The sequence below is a fragment of the Chelonia mydas genome, chromosome 1 (genome assembly GCF_015237465.2).
Source record: "Chelonia mydas isolate rCheMyd1 chromosome 1, rCheMyd1.pri.v2, whole genome shotgun sequence".
Lineage (NCBI taxonomy): Eukaryota > Metazoa > Chordata > Testudines > Cheloniidae > Chelonia > Chelonia mydas.
Window position 1 is genome coordinate 153388405 of NC_057849.1, and position 24288 is coordinate 153412692.

Here is a 24288-nt window from a genome sequence, read left to right on the forward strand (position 1 = left end):
TGTAACTGAAATTGACAACAGGTTGAAAAACTAAAGAACCTTGCTGCTCTTCTGGCATGAAATTAACTCTAAAACGGGGAGGCTGGGCTTGATGCAGCCAGCATTGCAAAACACACACCCGCCCCTTAGGTGCTGGATAGTTCCTTTAATCTCTACGATCTCTCAGGGCTGGAATTTCCTTGGCAGATTAAGTTTAAAAAAAGCTTCCCCCCCGCTGCACAAAACCTTCTCCCTGGAGCCTCCACCAGACCCCCCTGCAAGAGACTCACTCACCACGCCCCCCGCGCGGCGAGCCGCCCCCAGCACACCGCCTGGTAGCGCTGGACAAGCTTGTCGTTCGTCGCCGCGGGCGGCACACCTACGTGCCATTACTGCTGCCGGGCGGACCTGCGTATGGTCCATATAGACACAGCATGGCCCAGGGAGAGCCGGCGCTGGTCCTGTCGGACACAGACAGCGCAGAGGACCTGGAGGAGGTGGAGCCCAGCTTCTCTGGAATAAGTGAGCAAAGGAAATGACTGGAGCCCGCCTGAGGCTGCAATGCCTTCGGAACCAGGGGGTTGTCAATGACACCGTCCAGGCGATGGTAGGGGTTGGAAGCAGCGGGGGCTGCCCAGGCCCTGAATGCCTGATGCTCTGATGACTTCTAGGAGACACAAGAGACACTTCAATCCATAGGAGGGAGGGTTGGGCCACTCTGCACATTAGAATAATAAATTATCTTCCCCCCACTTCAGCTAACTGTGCATGGATCAGCTGTATAAATACCTAACTTCACAGCTGTTTGAAGAATTCAGTGAATGTGGGTGGGCTAGACTGGTGTTTCCAAAAGTATGGAAATAGAAGTCGCAAAAGTTCAGTGGTGTAACCTGGCTATAGTGGTGTTTCTTGCTTAGAAAATCACAATACTGCTAAAAGTGGAGTTACTGTCCAGGAAACTTACGGTTGCATGATCTTTTTCCCCCCTCAAGCGATAGAGCTGCAAGACGAAGAAAGCACTTCTTCTGATGTGATCTGTCTTGACTCTCTTGAAGAAATAATGCCTGCTACACCCTCAAGCCCCAACAGAGGTATCAGTGTTTTCAGAAGGAATTCACAATAGGTTGACACTTTTACTCTAGCCTGTTTCTTTAAAACATTGCAGCAGCTTGACCTGCAGAGTGTGTGTCTACTGAAGCAGCATACAATCTTACACTTGTGTGCACATGAGTCAGTGAAGTTATTTGATCTACAAAAAGGAAACAGAGGAGCAAAACTATAGGACTGATCCTCAAAGCCAGCTGCATGCAAAACTCACAGGGACTCGAATGGGAGTTCTTCATGGGGAGGGCTTGAAGGACTGGCTCATAAATCCTTAGGGAACCCTTTTGTTTGTATAGCAGAAAATACAGGTTGTGCCAACTCTTAAGGATTGTTGCTCTTCCAGTTTTTGAAGAAATAAACAATTAGTATTACATTTTGTTTTTCCCCAGATTTTATTGCACATGAAGTAAATGAAAACCAAAGGAGTATTGAAGGTGAGTAATCAAATTAAATTACCTAAAACCAATAGGCCATTTAGCCATGTCACACTGCATGTTAACCAATATGACATAAAAATCAGGTGTCCAACTTAAAAGCAATATCCAAAAATATGGGGTAATCAAACGTAAACAAAAATACATTAAAAGAATTTGGCATACAATGGCTGCCCTAAAGGACTGGGATTACAGCCATCCTCACTTCTGGTTCACTAATTTAAATCTGCCCCAGGTTATTCGTGCCTGAAAGACATTAACGTTTGGTGGTTTGCTGGCCTATAGAAAATGATTTGGTGGGCTTAGACCAGCATCTAATGGACTCATCACAAGAACTATCAGCAAAATTGACATTAACTGGCAGTTTTGAAAAAGAAAATGAAAGCTGAATGGGCACAGAGATCTGAAGCAAGATCTGGCTAAAAGAGATGATGTACATGTTTTTCTTTAGGTCAGAGAGCATCATTGAAAATCTAGCCCTTAAGAACAAATCCGATGGATTTGGAAGTGTTGGCAGGTCTCTAGCACTTGACCTTGACAGAAATGGCTCATAGGCAACGTCCACAGGAGTAGTGTGAAAATTATCTCAGCTGGAAGTGGATTCTTGTATTGACCATGTTTAAAATAGTCTGTATTAAAAACACAATGTCCCTCTGGCTTTATTAGTAACATTGGCCCTTTTCCTATCCTTTTTGCTGTGCAGATGAGGATCGTATTCTTAAAACTCTTCTTTAGAGAGCATTAAAGAATGTTCTTGTCACTGTTTTTCATTTCTAACAGATGTGCTGAGCATGTAATAATAGGAGTTACTAATCTGGGAACGCCTAGCCTCTGAGGTTTCAGAGCAATGTCTAGAAAATTCTGCATCTTGTCCAAAAGAAATAGGTGAGAGAGGCTGAAATTAAACAATACTAGATTTTGAGATAGGACATTCTTTGTGTTTTATAGAAATCTGCATCTGCTGTGGCAGCTTCCAGATTCATACCCAGCATCCCTTGTTTCATGGAGGAATTTGTACTCCATGCACGGTTGGTAGTTCATATGGCTCAATAAGGCAGCCCCCCTGCCTATTTTTATCAGCTGGAAGTGGATCCGCTGAAGTCAATGAGAGACTTCAGAAACATTGTCTATTTAGTTTATCCAAGACACGGGTCAGAGGTGACTTGGTCATAGTCTGTAAGTACCTACATGGCAAAAGATTTCTGATTGTAGATAACTCTTTAATCTAGCAAAAAAAGGGATACTGACATCCAGTGGTTCAGAGGTGCTGGAACAATTTTTATAGTGAGGGTGCTGAAAGACACTGAACTAAATTGCAAACCCTGTATATAATGGAAACCACTTTAAGACAGGGAGTGTGGCAGCTCCCCCCAGCCCCAACACCATGAGTTCCAGCACCCATGCAATGGTTGCAAGCTGAAGCTAGACAAATTCAAACTAGAAATACGGTGGACATTTTGAACAGTGAAGATAATTAACCATTGGAACAACTAACCTAAGAGTGTGGTGGGTTCTCCATCATCTGAAGGCTTTAAATCTAGATGGCACAACTTTTAAAAAGATATTCTGTAGCTCACACAGAAGCTATGGGCTTGGTGCAGAAATGATTGGGTGAGGTTCTAAATCCTAGGGGATCAGAATGGTCCCATTCTGGCCTAAATATATAAGAAAGTGTCACTAACCAGCCACACACATGCCTCAACTCAGTGTCCTTTAATTTGGCTCCCATTAGAGTTTACATGCACGAATAAAAATAATACTTTATAAAAATTAGAATTGATATATTATTGTTTTGCCCACTGGGTGACCTTAGGAAAGTCACTTCCCTTTCTGTGCCTCAGTTTCCCCATCTGTAAAATGAGGATATTGATACTTGCCTCCCTTTGAGATCTCCTGATGAGGAGCACCACGTAAGACTTAGGTATTATAATTATATGGCTAAAGTTATCTAATATATCACATTGCTTTCATGTTACATCCTATTCTTCACCACCTTTGTCAGTATTTAGTCTACATTCAGTTGTACATTCAGCTTCCTCGGGCAGGAAACTTACGATCTCTTTGCAAAGCGCCATGCACAGTAATGGTGCCACATAAAAAAATTAATAACACAAGAAAGAAGTTCACGTGCAAAGCAAACACAGCTAAGGATGCTTGTTTCATTTTATCAAATAAACCTATTTTTTGCAACTAACCATAGTTTGCTGTTTTATAAGGAGAACTTTCTGGAAACATTTTTCCTGTACGATGAGGATGGCTTTCAAGCTTTTTGTACGATCTGCTGCTCAGGGAAGACTCTGCTAATGTGCGATGATCCAACTTGTAATAGGTAAAGAGTAGGGGTAGGCCTGAGGGTATGGCTAGACTGCAATGACAACATGTGTTTGCAGCTCAAGGGGACATACTCCAGCTAGCGTTAATCTAGCTAACTTCTGTGCCAGAACAGTGCAGCTGCACGTGTCAGCGTAGGCAGTGAAAACTGGGCCAGAACCCTGGGTAATGACTTGTGGGCCTGGCCCACGCTGAAGTGCGTGCTGCCACAGCTTCACTGCTCTGGGGCCTCAGCTAGGCAAATTAAAGCTAGTTCAGTATGGCTACACCCAGTGACTGCAGCATAGACATACCCTAAGCCACAAGGGTCAAATCCAGTTCTAAACTTCCACAAAGTTTGAAGGGGCGGGTCTGCATGCAGGGTTCTGCTTCAGTTCACTGAAGTTGGAGCTAGGTACAAAGTTCCGATAAGCCTGGGGTGCTGGGATGTCAGATTTTAGATCAGGACCTGCACTGTGCTCACCTCCTATCATTGTTTTACTTTATATTGGTTGGGGTGTGCAGGTTTTGACATGCCCAGCACTCACATACACATTTAAATCACCTGTAGTTCCCCAAGTAATTCAGCACAAATTATCCACAGGATAGCAGCAGGGTAGGGATTAAAGAAAAACTCATCACTTAAAAACCCTGTTATAAATGTGAATAAAGAAATGAAATTCTGCAAACAAACATGTCAAGGAAACAAGATTATTCAAGACACTTTGTCATAATGTTTGTCTGCGCATGTATTATGTTCCAGTCGAGTAAGAAAACAGCTTATTTGAACATGGCTAACTGGGGAGGAGAGGGAGAAGAGGTACAACAGTGGCACCTTAAAATAAACCAGCTGTACACATGGGTGAATCCTGCCCACAGTGGGTACCTCTACTCTGCAAAAAGGAAAAATAGCAAGTCTCAGAGCTCAGGTCTACAGACTCACGCTCGTGGTACAGCACTTAAAATAGCAGCATAGACATTCCTGCTCGGGCTGGAGTTCGGGCTCTGAGACCTGGCAAAGAGGGGGGCTGTTTTTAGCACCATAGCTCAAGTCTGAGTCTGTAGACCTGAGCTCTGAGACTTGCTGCTGCAGGGGTTTTTTTGCACTCTAGTCGTACCCAGTGAAGTCAGTGGCAAAACTCCCATTGACTTCCCTCAGGCTAAGATTTCACCCTATAACATTTTTGCCAAGCTCATCAGCACCCAGAGTTAAGGTTAGCCTTTGGCATGTCCATCGCCACCCGGAGATGGAGGATGTACTTCTACAAGTGATGATTCAGCAGAGTGAAGAACGTGTCAATGCTCTGAGCACAGCTAGCAGGGGAAATAGCCAAATATTTGCCCTTCTCGCTAACAGACAGCTGCCCCATTTTGAGGTAACTTTAATCTTCAAGGTTGTCCTGGCTTGGATGTCCCCTTTTTGTCCTGGCTTGGATGCCCCCTTGTCTCATTCCTAAAGCTGATTCCCTAGTTGTTGTGCCCCACATAAACAGGAGCTTCCTTGTAATGCATTCAGGCCCCAACTAATTCCCATATTAGTTGCGGGTGGGGTGGGGGATTGTTTTTCCATTGAGTTCAATGGGAGCTTGATTTGCTCTTTAGACTTGGTATAAAAATAAAAAGCATGTGGGTTTTTACTGGACATATCTAGCATGGCTGGTCATTTGATTGAAAACAAACTAAACTCCCAGTGCTTCCAGTCTCACCATACCCTGAGTTTTGCATAAACACTGGGATTGTTCCTTTGAATCAACCTCAACTTTGACTGTTTTAAAGGTGTGGCCAGGAACACAGAAGGGGATCATTCATGGATATTACACTGCTAAGGTGCTTTATCATATAGCGGATAATGCACCAACATCTTCAGCAAAACATTTCTGAGGAAAAAGATAATTCTCTTGAATATGATTTTAAAAACCAGAAAAGAACCAAACCAGTTAAACTGAGCCTCTGGCTAGCATAGAATGTGTGGAAAGACCTGTTTAAACACTGAATTGACTTCTTATTTAATATGTGTAGGTGCTATTGCCTGGAGTGTCTGGATGTTCTTGTAAGTCCTGGTACTGCAGAGAAAGTTAAAGCAACGAATACCTGGCTGTGTTTCATGTGCCTCCCCTTGAGTTCACATGGGTTGCTGAAGAGGAAGAAGAGATGGCGTGTGAAACTGAAGTGCTTCTACGATCAGGAATCTGTAAGGAGCGTCTCCATTAACTTTTAATAGAAAAGTAAAGGGATGGAGGAGTCAAGGCTGACACGGACCCAACTGTTGACCTATCTTTCTTCCCAAAAAAAGAACAGGAGTACTTGTGGCACCTTAGAGACTAACAAATTTATTTGAGCATAAGCTTTCATGGGCTACAGCCCACTTCATCAGATGCATAGAATGGAACATATAGTAAGAAGAGATATATATACATACAGAGAACATGAAAAGGTGGAAGTAGCCATACCAACTGTAAGAGGCTAATTAATTAAGATGAGCTGTTATCAGCAGGAGAAAAAAACTTTTGGAGTGATAATCAAGATGGCCCATTTAGACAGTTGACAAGAAGGTGTGAGGATACTTAACATGGGGAAATAGATTCAATATGTGTATGACCCAGCCACACCCAGTCTCTATTCAAACCCACGTTAACGGTATCTAGTTTGCATACTAATTCAAGCTCAGCAGTTTCTCACTGGAGTCTGTTTTTGAAGCTTTTCTGTTGCAAAATTGCCACCCTTAAGTCTTTTACTGAGTGGACAGAGAGGTTAAAGTGTTCTCCTACCAGTTTTTGAATGTTGTGATTCCTGACATCAGATTTGTGTCCATTTATTCTTTTGCATAGAGACTGTCCGGTTTGGCCAATGTACATGGCAGAGGGGCATTGCTGGCACATGATGGCATATATCACATTGGTAGATGTGCAGGTGAACGAGCCCCTGATGGTGTGGCTAATGTGATTAGGTCCTATGATGGTGTCACTTGAATAAATATGTGGGCAGAGTTAGCATTGGGCTTTGTTGCAAGGATAGGTTCCTGGGTTAGTGTTTTTGTTGTGTGGTGTGTGGTTGCTGGAGAGTATTTGCTTCAGGTTAGGGGGCTGTCTGTAAGCGAGGGCTGGTCTGTCTCCCAAGATGTGTGAGAGTGAGAGATCATTTTTCAGGATAGGTTGTAGATCTTTGATGATGCGCTGGAGAGGTTTTAGTTGGGGGCTGAAGGTGATGGCTAGTGGCATTCTGTTATTTTCTTTGTTGGGCCTGTCCTGTAGTAGGTGACTTCTGGGTACTCTTCTGCCTCTGTCAATCTGTGTTTTCACTTCAGCAGGGGGGTATTGTAGTTTTAAGAATGCTTGTTAGAGATCTTAGGTGTTTGTCTCTGTCTGAGGGATTGGAGCAAATGCGGTTGTATCTTAGAGCTTGGCTGTAGACAATGGATCCTGTGATGTGTCCTGGATGGAAGCTGGAGGCATGTAGGTAAGTATAGCGGTCAGTACGTTTCTGGTATAGGGTGGTGTTTATGTGACCATTGCTTATTAGCGCAGTAGTGTCCAGGAAGTGGACCGCTTGTGTGGATTGGTCTAGGCTGAGGTTGATGGTGGGATGGAAATTGTTGAACTCATGGTGGAATTCCTCAAGGGCTTCTTTTCCATGGGTCCAGATGATGAAGATGTCATCAATGTAGCACAAGCACAGTAGGGGCGTTAGGGGACAAGAGCTAAGGAAGCGTAGTTCTAAGTCAGCCATAAAAATGTTGGCATACTGTGGGGCCATACGGGTACCCATAGCAGTGCCACTGACTTGAAGGTATATATTGTCCCCAAATGTGAAATAGTTGTGGGTGAGGACAAAGTCACAAAGGTTAGCCACCAGGCTTGCCGTGACATTATTGGGGATACTGTTCCTGATAGCTTGTAGTCCATCTTTGTGTGGAATGTTGGTGTAGAGGGCTTCTACATCCATAGTGGCCAGGATGGTGTTTTCTGGAAGATCACCGATGGACTGCAGTTTCCTCAGGAAGTCAATGGTGTCTCGAAGGTAGCTGGGAGTGCTGGTAGTGTAAGACCTGCGGAAAGAGTCCATATAGCCAGACAATCCTGCTATTAGAGTGCCAATGCCTGAGGTGATGGGGCGTCCAGGATTTCCAGGTTTATGGATCTTGGGTAGCAGATAGAATACCCCTGGTCAGGGTTCTAGGCATGTGTCTGCACAGATCTGTTCCTGTGCTTTTTCTGGAAGTTTCTTGAGCAGATAGTGTAGTTTCTTTTAGTAATCCTCAGTGGGATCAGAGGATAATGGCCTGTAGAATGTGGAGTTAGAGAGCTGCCTAGCAGCCTCTTGTTCATATTCCAACTTATTCATGATGACAAAAGCACCTCCTTTGTCAGTCTTTTTGATTATGATGTCAGAGTTGTTCCTGAGGCTGTTGATGGCATTGTGTTCAGCACAGCTGAGGTTATGGGGCAAGTGATGCTGCTTTTCCACAATTTCAGCCCGTGCAGGTCGACGGAAGCAATCTATGTAGAAGTCCAGTCTGTTGTTTCAACCTTCAGGAGGAGTCCACGCAGAATCCTTCTTTTTGTAGTGTTGGTAGGAAGGATTCTGTGGGTTAGTATGTTATTCAGAGGTGCGTTGGCAGTATTCTTTGAGTTGGAAACGTTGAAAGTAGGATTCTAGGTCACCGCAGAACTGTATCATGTTTGTGGGCCTAGAGGGACAAAAGGAGAGGCCCCAAGATAGGACAAACTCTTCTGCCGGGCTAAGAGTATAGCTGGAAAGATTAACAATATTGTTGGGTGGGTTAAGGGAACTACTATTGTGGCTCCTTGTGGCATGTAGCAGTTTAGGTGGTTTAGTGTCCTTTTTCCTTTGTAGGGAAGCAAAGTTTGTGTTGTAAATGGCTTGTCTAGTTTTTGTAAAATCTATCCATGAAAAAGTTTGTGTGGAAGGTTGGTTTTTTATGATAGTATCCAGTTTTGAGAGCTCATTCTTAATCTTTCCCTGTTTGCTGTATAGGATGTTGATCAGATGGTTCCGCAGTTTCTTTGAGAGTATGTGGTACAATCTCTCAGCATAGTCTGCGTGATATGTAGATTGTAATGGATTTTTTACCTTTAGTCCTTTTGGTACGATGTCCATCTGTTTGCATTTGGAAAGGAAGATAATGTCTGTCTGTATCTGTACGAGTTTTTTCATGAAGTTGATGGATTTCCACTCCATACGGCTAAATTCATGTTTTCTGTATGTATATATATATATCTTCTTACTGTATGTTCCATTCTATGCATCCGATGAAGTGGGCTGTAGCCCATGAAAGCTTGTGCTCAAATAAATTTGTTAGTCTCTAAGGTGCCACAAGTCCTCCTGGTTTTTTTGCGGATACAGACTAACACGGCTGCTACTCTGAAACCTGTCTTTCTTCCCGTCTCTCTTAATAATGAGCTCTAACACGTGCTTATGTTTTCAAAACAAATGCTTGAATCCTCTTTTTTATATAAAATTAAATCAATACCCAGCAGCCCTGCATTCTAAATTAACACGGGACTTTGATTCTGCAAATACATATGTATGTGTGTGTGACTTTACGGACATCAGCAAAATTACACAGATTGCTACATGTTTGCAGGATCTGGGCCTTAGTATGTATGTGGGACTGAAGAAGAAACACTTTAGTAAGGAAGCAGCTTCCAAGAAGGTTATGGAGAAAAATTATGTAAAATACCATGACAATCTTTTTTTTTTTTTAAGGTTTTAAAAGTTAGAGAGGAAAAAATAAGATATGTTCATTGTGATCCATTATATATATTTTCCTTCTTGATCATTAAGTATATGTGGCACTTTTTTTCAGGACACAGGTGCTATCAAAATAGGACAAAAGAATGATCATTTTAATTCACACAGAATCATTAATTGATACAGAATTCATGCAAAGTATTCAGAGCTAGATTCACTTATGAGCGCTGGACTCTTTTCCTTTGTACTAAAACAAATAAAATATATTAACTGCATCAGGCTCCTGTCATAACCAAAATACAGATTAGAATTTAACAGCTTTGGAATTTTTAAGTGTATCATTTATTCTTCTGTGCCAGTTGAAAGTGGTGACTGGAATTTTCTTCTTGCAGCCAGTTGGAGACACAAAAAACTGACCTTAGATATCTATCGCTTCTGCAAGAGGAAACAGTCAGCATACCGGTCAGATATGTTCTGCCTCCAGCAGGTGGAAGCAGAGCCCCATCAGCTGTACTGTTAGAAGGGATGCGAGGCTGACATTTGCAAAAATAAAAATATTTGGGGACATATACTGCCGAAAATCTGAATTCTTCCTACCATAGGTTTTAATAAGGTGCCAATCACCCTGGTGTCTAAGTAACACCTTAAATACTGAAAGAACTGAGTTCTGCAGCAGTCAACAATCACCACAGAAATCTTAGACCAGAGGTTCTCAAACTATGGTTCATGGACCACCAGTGGTCCGTCAGCTCCATTCAGGTGGTCCACGGATAGTTCCCTCTAAGGTGCGTGCCTGGGCGGCTGCACACGAGAGAATGAAGGGACACCCACCTAATTAGTGGAGCCATGCAGGCCTGGCTCCACTAATTAGGTGCCTGGACCCTGGAGAAGATGCACATGTAAGGTGAGGAGGTGGCCTTGGGGGGAATAGAGGGCAAGTGGGACGGGCAGTGAGGTGAGAAGAGAGAGTGGGGGGGATTTGTGATGTGCAGGGCTGCAGCAGCCAGAGAAAGAAGCAACTTTCCCCAGCTCAGGGCTGCGGCTGCCGGGGAGAGACCCCTCTCCTTCCCAGCCTCAGCTCTGTGGCTGCTGTGGTGGGGGAGAGACTCCCCTCCTCCCAGCCCTAGCTCGGGGGCTGCTGCAGTGGGGGAGACAGGGAGAGACCCCTTTCCTTCCCAGCCCCAGCTCGAGGGCTGCTGTGGCGGGGGAGAGAGGGCACATCCATCGCATTAGGAAGGTAAGACTACTGATATTAAAATATGAGTTGCGTGCTTTTATTTGTAGAACAAAAAAACGTTAATGACTATTAAGTTTTTTTTATATAGCGCTTTTATCCAAAGCACTTTCCAATAGTTAGCTAATGGTACAAACAACATTTGGAAAAATCATTAAGTGGTCCACCGAGACCCTCAGCAATTTTCAAGTGGTCTGTGGAAAAAAAAGTTTGAGAACCACTGTCTTAGACTATACTAAGATTTTTCTACACTGCATATCAATTTAGGGTTTGATAAGAAATTTGTACTGCGTGTATTGAGTGCTGCCCCTTTAAATTTTACCTGCCACGTGGCAGATTATCACAACATACTTCAGATCGCATCCTGCTTTAAATTCTCCAGCAAATGATCCCATATCAGACAATTTGGATGGTGTTTGAAAATGAAGTGGAACTCATTTTATGTAACAGAATAATTACAATATACTGTGAAGGGATATTTATTTGCAATGTATAAATCATTACTTCCTAATGTGTTAATCAGAATCCAGGAGTCTCCAAGGTTCTGAAATACTTTTAATTGCAATTAGTTGCCTTATGCCCTTCTGTGGATTTTGGGATCCTGACTGGATACTGAAGAGAGGAGTGGTTGCTGGCAATGCTGGGTGGGTCATTTAATTAAAAAAGGGATAGTGTCACAGTTTCAGGATAATTGCATCTGGATTCCCCCTCCGTGACCCACCAACAGTTCTCACTCTAGGCTCCAGGCTCCTCAAATGTCAACTCTCTTAGGCAAAGATCCCTGTCTCTCTCTCTCCTGACCAGGGGTTTTCTAGGCTGCACAGTCCCCTGCCTACACTGTGATAGTCCTGCTAAGTCAGACTCCCTAAACAGGCCAGCATCTCTGCTTTATTATTTTTAATGGACAACTTTGAGTATTCACACAACTGAATGGGTTCTACAAACAAGGGTCTTTTTTATTTATGACAGAACCATCTTGAGATTTATCAGCCTTTATCCGCATGGGAACGAAAGCCAATCAATGTTCTCTCCCTTTTTGATAATATTACCACGGGTAAGTGTACATAGATGGTTTAGGATTGAAAACAAACATATTAAAAATCTATTACTATATCAGGCCAAATTCATCCCTGATGTGACTCTATTGTCCAGTGGGACAAATGAGGCCCATACTTGGGATAAATTTTACCCATCATGATTCATTATGACCCACACAAAGGTATCATCATCCTGTTTGATAGAGCTGGTCAAAAATTGTTTAATGCAGAGCTCTTTTGTCAAAAAATGGCTTTTTAAAAAAAATTTACCTTTGAGCAAAAAAACTATTAATGTTTTGCTAAAAAATTTGTTTATCCAAAACATTATAAAATATCTTATTTCAACAACCATTTTGATCACTTTGTTTACCATATACCCTTCATAAGCAAAAGATTTTACCAGTGGTTTTTGCTAAACATTTGTATATGAAAATGTCATGAAAACTTTTAGAAAAAAAAATCCATTTTGAAACCTGTAAAGCAGGAAAAAAAGTCAAAATTTTCCACATTTTTCGTTAAAAGAAATAGTGTCATTTTCAGAACAATCTCATACCCATCTTGTTTATCTAACGTGCTGCTATTTGTAGGCCATGTGGGGACATTCAGTTCAGCATTACATAGTTCGATCTCAGGTTTACAATCCTGATTTTGAGCTGTCTCCAACTTTGTCAGGTTAGGAAGCTGTAAATGTCCAACACTGTTCTCTACTGGAAGGGCTACCTGATTACATGTCAGTTACTGCACTGCTCACTAGGACCCTGACTGAGCAAGGTACTTAAGTATGTGCTAAACTTGAAACACTGGTCCCACCAGTCACATGCTTAAAGCTAGGCATGTGCTGAAGTAAGGTGCGTAGTGAGGGAACTAGTTCCTAGTACTAACACTGTCTGTATTTCTGATGTCCGCTCTTCAGAGATGAAAAATCTTGGATTTTTGGGCAGCAGCTTGGGGGATGGCAGGCTGACATACTTAGATGATGTCACCAATGCTCTGAGGACAGATGTAAGTACAACATAGAAAATGTCACTGAATTAACAGTGCGCCGCGCTGAATTTACCTTACTGATTGCTGTGACAATTCTAGGGGAATGCTGCCGGGGGCAGCCAGGCAAGACCTAAACTGAAGCAGAATCTTCATCATTCCAGGGGAGGGAGGCAGGCAGGTCAAAGTGAGGCTGAGCAGGGGATCCCTCTCTTCTCCACTGAGACTGTGCTGAACAGCAGTTCTCATCACACCAGGGCTTCTACTGGATGGGGCTCACAGCTGGGCAGGAGAGAAGCTGGGATGTGGACAGTGTGTCTACAAAGGGGATCCAGCTGCTGAAAGCTGAGTCTCGAAGGGAGCACATAATGGTCATCAGGCACTACCCCAGGCCTCAGTAGCGATGACAGAGCTGCTCTGCACACTGGATCCAGCTTGGGGAGTATGAGTGGAGGATTCTTAGATTACAGACTCTTTTCTTAGGGTCTGATCTAATGCCCACTGAAGACAATAGGTATTTTTACATTGACTTCAATGGGCACTGGATCAGGCCCTTCAACCGTAAGCTCCTTCAAGTGGGTATCATATCTTCATATGTACAGCACCTAGCACACTGGGGTCTGGGCCTGGGCCTGATTGGTTCCTGTGGGCAGTATCACAATGCAAAGAATAAATAATAATAATTCTATTGCCCCTAATAGAAGCATATGAGTAGGGCCCTACCAAATTCACAGCCATGAAAAATGCGTCCCGGACCGTGAAATCTGGTCTTTTGTGTGCTTTTACCCTATACTATACAGATTTCCTGGGGGAGACCAGCATTTCTGAAATTGGGGGTCCTGACCCAAAAGGGAGTTTCAGGGGGGTCACAAGGTTATTTTAAGGGGGATCACGGTATTGCCAACCTTTACTTCTGCGCTGCCTTCACAGCTGGGTGGCCAGAGAGCGGCAGCTGTTGGCTGGGCACTCAGCTCTGAAGGCAGCGCCCCACCAGTAGCAGCGCAGAAGTAAAGGTGGCAATACCGTACCATGCCACCCTTACTTCTGCATTGCTGCCTTCAGAGCTGGGTGACCGCAGAGTGGCAGCTACTTACTGATGGCCTAGCTCTGCAGGCAGCAGCGCAGAAGTAAGGGTGTCAATTCCATACCATACTCTGCCTTCAGAGTTGGGTTCCCAGCCAGCAGCCACCACTCTCCGGCCGCCCAGGTCTGAAGGCAGCGCCGCCATCAGAAGCAGCACAGAAGTAGGGTAGCAGTACCACAACCTTCCGCTACAATAACCTTGTGACTCCCCTCCACAACTCCTTTTTGGGTCAGGACCCCTACAATTCCAACACTGTAAAATGTCAGCTATAAATAGCTGAAATTTGTGATTTTTAAAATCCTACGACCTTGAAATTGACCAAAATGCGCCGTGAATTTGGTAGGGCCCTACATATGTCCCCACTGGAAAATCTCCTTACTCAGTCGGGGAGGAGGGGGGATAAGTGGAAATTTGGCTCTGTTTATCAAACTTTGTATAATGTGAAAAAAGCTTGGCAATGGAATAGCAGAATCTCCAACTATGGTTTAATCATGTACATGCTACAAGGATTCAGTAAAATGACAGAAAACCTCCCTTGCTCCAAGAATTGAGATATGCCACCTGAGATTGTAGCAATATTTTCTTTTGCAACAACTGAATTTCAGAATGAAATCTTAGAGAAATCCAAGCCACTCTGGTATTAATTCTGTTCAAACTGAAAGTTCACTGCCATTATGCAATTTCAGTAATGGATAAATAGCATAACCCAAACCATATTTAGTATTTCAAAACCTGACCACTCATTGCACTACCAGTCGCTTTTCTAAACTCCTAGTTCCCTTTTTTTGTTTACGTTTTTTTTTCATATTGTGGTCTTGTACTGCAAAGTCTGGTCTGCACAACTAGTTCTCCCTTGCCAGTCTTTGACAGATTATGCCAACTCCATGCCCACTTTAAAAGAAGGATGGAGATTTTTGTGCAGCTGATGACATTCATCCTTTGAATATGCAATTTCCTCACCACTGTGTCTGCTGACACATTGTCTTTGGAACCATATGCATGTATTTTCTATTAGCTGCAAGCACAAGTCATAACTCCACATGCACGCAACTTGAGTGCAAAATTTCATGTGCACAAATACAGGTTACATTTTAAAAATTTGGCCTTCCATAATCTGGTTTCACAGCATTACTGACCGGTTGGTAATGATCAATTATAATTCTTTTTTCTGTCTTTAGTACAAGGATGAATCTGTGTGGAGAAACTGCTATTGTTATGTAAGAGTGGTGGGTGTGGCTGCGGAGACCAAAGGTCAGACTCCATCTTGGAAGTTGGGGTTCTGGACTGCAGGCTACACTCAATAGCAAGTTCCGGTTTTCTGTTGTGTTCGAGCTACGTAATGACTAAATGCTAACTTAAGCATTAAATACAAGTTCTCCAGGCCTTAATAAGAGAACAACGCCGAATTCTCTGTGATTGGGAGTGACTCCTGATGATGTCCCCAGAGAGGCCTGCCTTGGGCTATCTAGGTGGGGAAGAACTCTTCAGATGGAGCCACAGCTCATCTCAGGTCCTGCTCTATTCAGGTTCTTATACCACACCCATCACCATAGTGTCCGAGTACCTGTAAACAAATGCTTACATTTTAATAGCCATCATAATAAGAATAAATGTTTCTAAAATAAACAAGGAGTTCTGAAACTTGTACATCTTATTAGGTAAAAGAATGGGGTCCTTTTGATTTCATATTTGGTTCCACTCCTCCGGTTGGAAATTCCTATGAACACCCTCCTGGTAAGAGGTGCAGGGGAGTATAAAATGATATATAAATTATCAGTCTGACCGTTAGATCTTTAACTGCATCAAAGCTCCTTGTGGTACATCTGAGGAGACAGGGGGCAGGGCAAAAGGCAACTGTAAAACATTTGTCTATTCCCGCGATTCCCAGGAATGCTGAGATCCAGTTTGGCACCCTGAGTAATTTACAGCAGTCTCAAGATTGCTCTGAATTTCACAGGCTTGTACCAGCCATCAAGCCACTGCTATGGCAGTGTGGGATTTCACCAACGCTGTGCAATCTGACCGCAGCCCTCCATCCTCTGACATGTGCCCTATCCAGCAGGCTGTGGGAGGGGCAGGTTAAAGTGAACTTTGCTGGCTAGCCATCAGCTGAGGCTTACAGCCCCTTTGTGCTGCTACAGCAGAAAGGACCATTGTGATCATCTAGTCCGACCTCCGGGGTTAACACAGGCCATAGGACTTTCCCGACATTTGAGAGAGAGAGAGCACGCACAACTGTTTTCATTAAACTGTATTAAATCTGCTGTATTTCATCACCTGTGAAAGGAGAGACATTTCCTAGGAGACTCCTATCCTGTGACCGTACAATCTCAACTGTAGGGACCACATTCAGTCTGGTCCTTATTCAGGTGTGTGGTGGCAGAGGGTGCAGTGAAGAGCCTCCCCCTCTGTAAGGGCTGTACAGCCTATGCAAGGGCTGGGAAAAAATTCCAGAAAGCACAGGGCTGGGCCATCTCTACCCCAGAGAGAGCTCCTGATGCTCCAAACAGAGTGAGGAGCAGCTCTGTCCCCCTACACATTGTCCAGTTGTGGTTACTGGCTTCATAGGAAGAGAATTAGATGATCACGCTGGTCCCTTCTGACCTTGAGTCTATCATTCTGTGGCACCCCTTGAAGGAGGTGCATTAGTGTCCACACTCCCCCTGCACACCATGGAGCTTCAGGAGGCATTCTCCTTTCCTGGGGCTAAGCGCCCCCCCAGTGCTCCCTCTCAGTCTGGGCAGCTCCGCACTGCCCCTTACTAGGGCCTCCGTGTAATGTGCAGATGCTGGCCCTTGGTAACTACAAGGCACATCATTCATTTCCAACTCAAATTTGCCTCTGTCCCATGCGGATCCAGGATCCAATTCAGACCTAGTAGAAGCAAGTGCCTATTCAAGCCAATGAAGTTGCACCTGGTCTGAAGTGGATCCCTAGTGTTGTTATCTGACCCTCTGCTTACATGCTGCACATTATGGAGATGAGAAATGGTGATGCCTCAAACTGAAGTTATGGAAAACTTTATCCTTGTTAAAACTTTATTCTCTCTTGTCTCATTTCAAATTTCCTCCAGTGCTCTTTGTGCTATAGTGATAGAGAGGCTCCTAGCATCTCTCTTTGAAAGCTGCATTGTCCCACAGTCAGAGCAGGACAGTATGAGAGCCATGCCTCTGCTATTTGGTCCTTTCATTTTTGATGTCACTCTTCCCTTTCCTTTCTCCTCATCCCTTTCACCGCTAGCTTGGTACTTCTATCAATATCACCGCATCCTACAATACGGGAAACCCCCAGAGAGCAGTCAGAGGCCATTCTTCTGGATGTTTGTGGATAATCTGGTGCTGGAAAAAGAAGACAGAGAGACAGCTTCACGATTCTTTAAGGTACACAGAAAATCCAGTCCCTCCCCAGATTGTTTTTTCTTCACATCATGTCTCCTTAGTGTTTAGTAACTGGGTCCTTTTATAGTGATGTTTATTGTGTCTTTTGGGAATGGTGTTCTCTGCAGTGCCATACAACAGAACCAGAACTGATTGCTGGTTCTTTAACCTCTCACTTCCTGAACTGTTGGTGTACAACAGGGGCAGCTTGTGGAAGAAGCAGAGTTCCTCTGGTCAAAATGGACCTCACTCATTTTGTTTAAGGAGTAGAGAAGACTCACATCATAACGTTTGGATCTGGATCTGAATCTCCCCAAAGTTTGAAGTGGGGGAAGAGAGATGGGAAGGGAATGAAGAGCCTGGGTTCTGATTTAGATCCATCTCTAGAGATTAAGCCCACATCATTCAATTTGGATCCAGAGCTGAACTTCCCAAAAGTTTGCAGGGAGTTTTATGTGGAGTTCTCGGTTAAGGACCAGTGCTAATGGACTTCCAAGTGAGTATACACACAGTCGCAGTATTTGTGCATGCCACAAAAATCAATCACTCTCTCTGGTTTCGCTGCATTATAACTCACATGTGGACTAGGAAATCACCAGTAAAGCCATTAGTCAGATGTTAATCAAAATGCTTTACAATTGTCAGGATACAACACTTGTCATCCGAGGATCTCAGAGCTTTTACAAACAATAACTGATCCTGACAACAGTCCTTGAAAACTAGTAACAGCTCTAATATCCAATATTAAGGGGGCATGGATCAGCATTCATGTCATGCTCCCCGTCAGTACCTGGCCCAGAATGAAGACGCTAATAACCCAACCAGCGGACCAAATTCGGTGATGAAGCCTGGACCCATGCCACCTGAGACACGTTGTGCATACACCAAAAAAGAAATAGCACTGCCACCTTCCCAATACAAGAAGCACGGCCAATGTCTGATGAGAGATACACTACTATTACGGTATTATTTACTGAGTAGCAACAATGTGTTTAGCATAATATGTACCTAATAGTAAGGCATTGTCCCATCCCCAATGAGTTTAGGACTTGAATTGCTGAGTGGATTAATACCCTGAGTTCCCATTGACTTCAGTGGAAGTTGCAGGTGCTCAGGGCCTCTGCAAAATCAGGAAGCAAGTGTTGACCTGTTCATAGAAAAATGGGGAACATTTTTTTTACAAAAGATCTAGCAAAAAATTCCCTGCTTTTTATTTTTGAATTTTCAAAATTTGAAATGATGTTTAAATTTCAAAATCTGGAAAATTCTGCTATTGTGCTCTCAAACATGAGGGAGGCTTGCCCAATTTACCCCAAAGGCAGACTACAATCATAAGAGAAAACCAGCTAAGCATGTCATGAATCGGTAGAAGCTGTTCTTAAACGTTCTTGGTGACCATCATACAATACAGTATTAACATTTGGCATAAGTTGTATGGTTACTAAGACACTTGCATATTTTTCCCTTTTAAAAGACAGAGGCAGTGACTATCCACAGGAAACATGCAGAAACTGTCCAGAATGCTGTGATCTTATGGAGCAACATACCATCTGTTAAGAGGTGATACAACAGTTTACTTTCGGGGTTTCTTCTAAGGAATGGCCTGTCTCTGATCCAAAGAAGCTGAAAACTAGTTTAGTCAATAAAGTGGTTTCTAAAGTTCAGTATCCTCAGACACTACAATGTTTCTGTGTCCCCCAACTACCTCTGGTACTTTTACTCTGTTTCTGTAGTTCTCACACTCTCACATACTCAAGTGATCTCAACTTGACAGGCCAAACGTGCATTCTGAGTTTGGAACCTGCTGGGAGAAGTTAAAATAGGTTCCATTCACACTTAAATAGCTTGATTAGAAGCCATCCTTTAAGACAGCCGCTCCTGAAGCCTTACTCAGTCATTTGGGAATGTGGATGTGGCAAAAGAAGACTGAAGAATTCCATCTCTTACCCTCCAGTTCATCCCCAGGTTTCTATTATCCTCTCGACCTCACCCTTTAAGAACAATGTACATTACCATCAGGGTTGAGAACCTGTTTGCAATGTTTCAGTCTTGCATTGAGATCCGATCCTGAAATGCACTGAGTAACCATGGAGTACTGATTTGGGGCTTTAGGGTTTTTTACATCCCAGGTATGAAACATCTCATCATGGGCTTTATGATGGATACACCAAAGGAACCTCAGTTATATCCATTCAGGTGTATAGATGCTGAAAATCAGCTATGCATACACGAGAAAATGCTTACAGGAGGAACACAGATTTCTCACAACTTCTGAACAAGACTTGCCTCACTTCCTGGTTTCCCAGAACATTTCTCTGAAAAATTGGCTTCAGAGAATTTATCATACAATGAATGCACTCCATGACACAGATACTCACAGGCAGCGTCATCACAACTACTAGTTTTGCACACCAAGGAAGTTCTATTAGACAATTTTAAACTCTGAACTCTGTGAACAAGACATAGTTTAAAAAAAACAAAAAACCTTTACTGAAAGACATGAGCTCAAGCTTTCAGAGTAGCAGCCGTGTTAGTCTGTATTCGCAAAAAGAAAAGGAGGACTTGTGGCACCTTAGAGACTAACCAATTTATTTGAGCATAAGCTTTTGTGAGCTTCAGCTCACTTCATCGGAAGGCTAATATTTTTGCAATTGAATTATAGGCATATGGCACTAGTTCAATCAGAGAAAGCTCTGAGTTATACTGCCAGTTATTACAACAGCTGCAAAGAATCTGCTGCTGTAGAATAGCCTTAAACTTTTTACAACGTCTCAAAATACACTTTTTTCACACCATTAATCTCATACTGATAAAGCTGTCTACTAGTATGTTTGAAATGTAGAGCCCAGTCCTGCAAACACTTTCATGGATAAGTAGTCCTTACTCACATAAATAATCTCATTGACATTGATGGGACTACTCAAGTGTAATATTTGCTGGGTAAGTTCCCTTGCTGGGGAAAATGAAAGACTCGATGACTGCCTCCTTCATAAAGACCAATCAGCAGGTAGTGCCTGACCCTGCAAGGTGCTAATCACGCTGGCCCTGATTCAGCAAAGCACTGGAGCACATGCTCGACACTAAGCAGGGTGGAAGGGTCACTGAAACCAAGGGGACTCCAAACATGCTTAAAGTTAAGCATGTATTTGAGTGCTTTCCTGGCTCAGAGCCAGAGCGCTCAACACTTAGCAGGATTAAGCCCGTACAGAAGAGAGATTTTGAAGCACAATTTATGGAAGGAACTTTGTGAGCTTTTACTTTTTGTTTGTTTTTGCAGCAAGTATTCTCTCTCAGACTTGGATCTGGATTTAGACCTCCTGGCAAAGAACATCCTCAAAACAAGACTGCTCTCTCAACGACCCGTCACTCTAGTGAGGAAGTTTTTTCTTCCCTTGAGAGAATATTTTAAATGTTTTTCATAAGAAGTTCTTCCCACTCCAGATTAATTATCTGGATTATCCCATAATACTGGAAAGAAATTCTGTGTCTCTTAAGGCATGATCCAAGCCCATTGAAATCAATGGGATTCTTTCTGTTGACTTCAATAGGCTTTGGATCAAGCCCATACTGCAGGATTGCTCTTTCACATTTATTTCTTGATGTTGTATAACTAGCTCTCTTGTTTTGCCCAAGCATGTTATTTGCTTTCCTTTTGCTATTTGATGGGTTGCTGCACTTTGTTTTATAGATGTTACTTTAGGCTACATAGAGCCACTGTGTACATGCTATCTTTAATTTGATATTTAACACCTCATTGAGGCTTTGATCATACAAACACTTGGGGATATGAGTAACTTTACTCATGGGAGTAATCTCATTGAATTCATTGAGATGACTCATTTGCAGAAAGTTACTAATATACCAAATCATTTCAAGGATCAGGATTTAAGGTAGAATTTTATTTAAAGACACCTGATTTTATATACTTTTTACCTTAATACTAGAACTAGCAGGAAATGTTTTAATATATCTTTTACCTCAATCCTAATATAAGAGAAAATCTTTTAAAATTTTATTTTTGCACACTTTTACCTAAATGTTCTCTATTTATAATTAAAAACTGATTTGTGTGTTTAAACTTAAAAAAAGTCTGAACAACATAATGAATGTGAGAGATGAGCAAAACTCCTTAATCTAAAAATGTAGCACATTATTTTGTATCTGAATGGAATGAAGCAAAAAAAAAAAAAAAAAAAACCCATGCAGCATATTGTAAGCATACTTGATCATGCTTTATCTTGTTTTAATGGATGTATATTTAAAATAAAGATTGTTTTATTAACATTTTACTAAAAACCGGATACAAATAAGAATCAGAAAAATCAGTCCAGTTCAGGGTTTACAAGAAATAGAAAATAAAGCAAATATAATAAATAAAGAGCTCTGAGTACAATACTGTTACATGATGAGTGAACTCAACTCACCTTAGCTTCACTGGGAGTTCAGGGTGCTCAGAATCTCCCAGAAAGCGCACATCACCTTGCATTGCAGAATTGGGCTCTAAATGAGCAAAAGGAAAACCGAATCTGGCACAGCCAATAGCATGTTAGCTACACTGTCATGTGATCACATGGGGAAAGGTATCCTATCCCACTTACAAAATTAACCTGGGGACCAAAGACCCTCAGCACAGGGAGATATACCACTCATCCAGCTTACTGAAGTTCACAGGCAGACCTGCTCGGTTGTTACTGATAGAGATAATGGAAGATTCTGAAACTTCAGGTTTAGAAACAAAATCAGCAATATCCTCCATCTAGGCCCTGATCGTGTAAATGGTTACACACATGCTTAGCTTTACAACCGTGACTTATCCCAATGAGTAGTAAAGTTAGGCACATGCATAAGTGTTTGCAGGAAATTGCGGCCTAATAGCATAACTTTCAGGGAGACTATGAAATCCCAAAGAACATTGAGTAATGACCTTCTTTGCCACTAAAAATAAAGGCAGAACTACTTCAAGGTTCGAAGGGATGTGATCATCTAATTTAGTCTGACCTCCTTCACACTGCAGGCCACAGAACCACACTCACCCACTCCTGACCCCCTAGGTTCTGACTGAGTTAGTGAACTCCTCAAATCACGGTTCAAAGTCTTTAAGTTACAGATAATTCTCCATTTACTCTAGTTTAAACCTGAAAGTGACCCATGCCCCATGTTGCAAAAGAAGACAAAAAACAGATTGGTTTCTGCCAATCTGAGCTGGAGGAAAATTCCTTCCCAACCTCAAATATGATGATCAGTTAGACCCTGAGCATGTGAGCAAGACCCTCCACCCAGACACCTGGGAAAGAATTCTCTGTAGTAACTCAGAGCCCTCTCCATCTAGTGTCCCATCTCCAGTCATTGGAGATATTTGCTACCAGCAGCCGCAGATGGGCCTCATGCCATTATAGGCAGTCTCATGATACCATCCCCTCCATAAACTTATCAAGCTCAGTCTTGAAGCCAGTTAGGCTTTTTGCTCCCACTGTTCCCCTTGGAAGGCTGTTCCAGAACTTCACCCCTCTGATGGTTAGAAACCTTCCCTTAATTTTGAGCCTAAATTTGTTGATGACCAGTTTATATCCATTTGTTCTTGTGTCCACATTGGCACTTAACTTAAATAACTCCTCTTTGTCCCTGGTATTTATCCCTCTGATGTATTTATGGAGAGTGATCATATCTCTCCCCAGCCTTCTTTTGGTTTAGCTAAACAAGCCATGTTGTTTGAGTTTCCTCTAGTAAGGTAGATTTTCCATTCCTCAGATCACCCTAGCAGGTCTTCTCTTTACCTGTTCCAGTCTGAATTCATCTTTCTTAAACATGGGAGACCAGAACCGCACACAGTATTTCACATGAAGTCTCACCAGTGCCTTGTATAATGGTACTAACACCTCCCTGTCTCTATGGAAATACATCGTCTAAGGCATCCTAGGAAAAGATTAACAAGGAAAAGGCATTAGCCTTTTTCACAGCCGCATCACATTGACGGCTCATAGTCACCTGGTGATCAACCAATACACCCAGGTCTTTCTTCTCCTCTGTCGCTTCCAACTGATAAGTCTCCATTAAGAATGAATATTTTCAGTCTTAGAATGAATCAGATGTAAATTTTGGAGATTCAGCAGATACTTGTATCCAGTGGTTCTAACACCACTATTTTGTAACTTCGTAATAGCTGACATTGTATCTGCCAAATAATTTCCATTTTGGTATACAAGTCACTGCTACCCTATTGTAATGTATGTAACTTCAGTTGCAGCTGCTTCTGCTTTTGTGGTTGTATGGGTGGGTAGTCATGGATGATGCACATGAGTAAGTAAAAGGAAAGTGTGTGTGTGTGTGTGTGTGAGAGAGAGAGAGAGAGAGAGAGAGAGAGAGAGAGAGAGAGAGAGAGAGCATGCAGAGGAAGTGAATATGCAAGCATGCTCCAGTGAGACCTTCCTGAGTGTGTTTCCAGGAAAATCTTCCATGGTCCCAAAGTTGGAGGGACAGATGTTCGACTGATAAACAATAATAGAGCAAGTAGACAATCGTACTGTGTACTTTCTCAAACTTCTCAAACACCAAACTAGGGTCTGGCTGAGAGTTGCATAGCACATGCACAGAAGAAAGCAAGAGAAAAAAGGCTCTTGAATTTGGCATTGATATAGTGATGTGGTGCCAGTAGGTTCCTGCTGTTTTCTCTCTCTGCTTCTCTGCTAACCCCCTGTGTTCCGGCGGTGTGAGTGTTTGCAGAGAGAAGGACTAAGGAATAGATTAATTTACTAATGTTATGTACGCTTGCTGGGTATATGTACACATTTTTCCCCAATAATATACTGGATGTATGGACACCAGAGCACAGCACCCAACCTGAGAAATTTGCTCTGGAATATATACATGTTAATATCTTGTAGGTAGACCCAGGGGCAGGGGGAGATTCCTCCACTCCCTTGGGAAATTTGTTTAACAATATTTGTCATTCGGTGCAATCTGGTGCATTCTAAAGGCAAAAAAATAAATGTTCTCCAGAGTAGTTTTGTGAGTCCTAAAGAGAACCTGCATTCCTGGC

The 24288-nt window shown here is 42.7% G+C and overlaps 1 protein-coding gene across 3 annotated transcripts; it reads left to right on the top strand.

Moving 5' to 3' along the window:
• The first annotated feature begins 303 nt into the window (after window positions 1-303).
• Window positions 304-21728, top strand: DNMT3L (DNA methyltransferase 3 like). 3 transcript variants are annotated; one of them, XM_043538116.1, is made up of 12 exons: window positions 304-501; window positions 972-1070; window positions 1473-1517; window positions 2466-2545; window positions 3734-3846; window positions 5847-6018; window positions 11743-11827; window positions 12724-12812; window positions 15534-15609; window positions 17116-17255; window positions 18727-18812; window positions 20530-21715. In XM_043538116.1, exons 1-12 carry the CDS (start codon window positions 414-416, stop codon window positions 20672-20674), a joined length of 1218 nt encoding a protein of 405 aa, XP_043394051.1. In that variant the 5' UTR covers window positions 304-413; the 3' UTR covers window positions 20675-21715. The 3 variants fall into 3 exon arrangements, with proteins under 3 accessions (XP_043394051.1, XP_043394052.1, XP_043394053.1); XM_043538118.1 differs by having other exon boundaries at window positions 449-586; window positions 20530-21718; XM_043538117.1 differs by lacking the exon at window positions 972-1070 and having other exon boundaries at window positions 20530-21728.
• The last annotated feature ends 2560 nt before the right edge of the window (window positions 21729-24288 follow it).

Coding starts and splice junctions, on each gene's coding strand:
- DNMT3L (XM_043538116.1), top strand. CDS start 414: ATGGCCCAGGGAGAGCCGGCGCTGGTCCTGTCGGACACAGACAGCGCA. Junction 6,019..11,742: donor GCTTCTACGATCAGGAATCT/GTAAGGAGCGTC, acceptor TATTTATGACAG/AACCATCTTGAGATTTATCA. Junction 11,828..12,723: donor TTTTGATAATATTACCACGG/GTAAGTGTACAT, acceptor TCCGCTCTTCAG/AGATGAAAAATCTTGGATTT.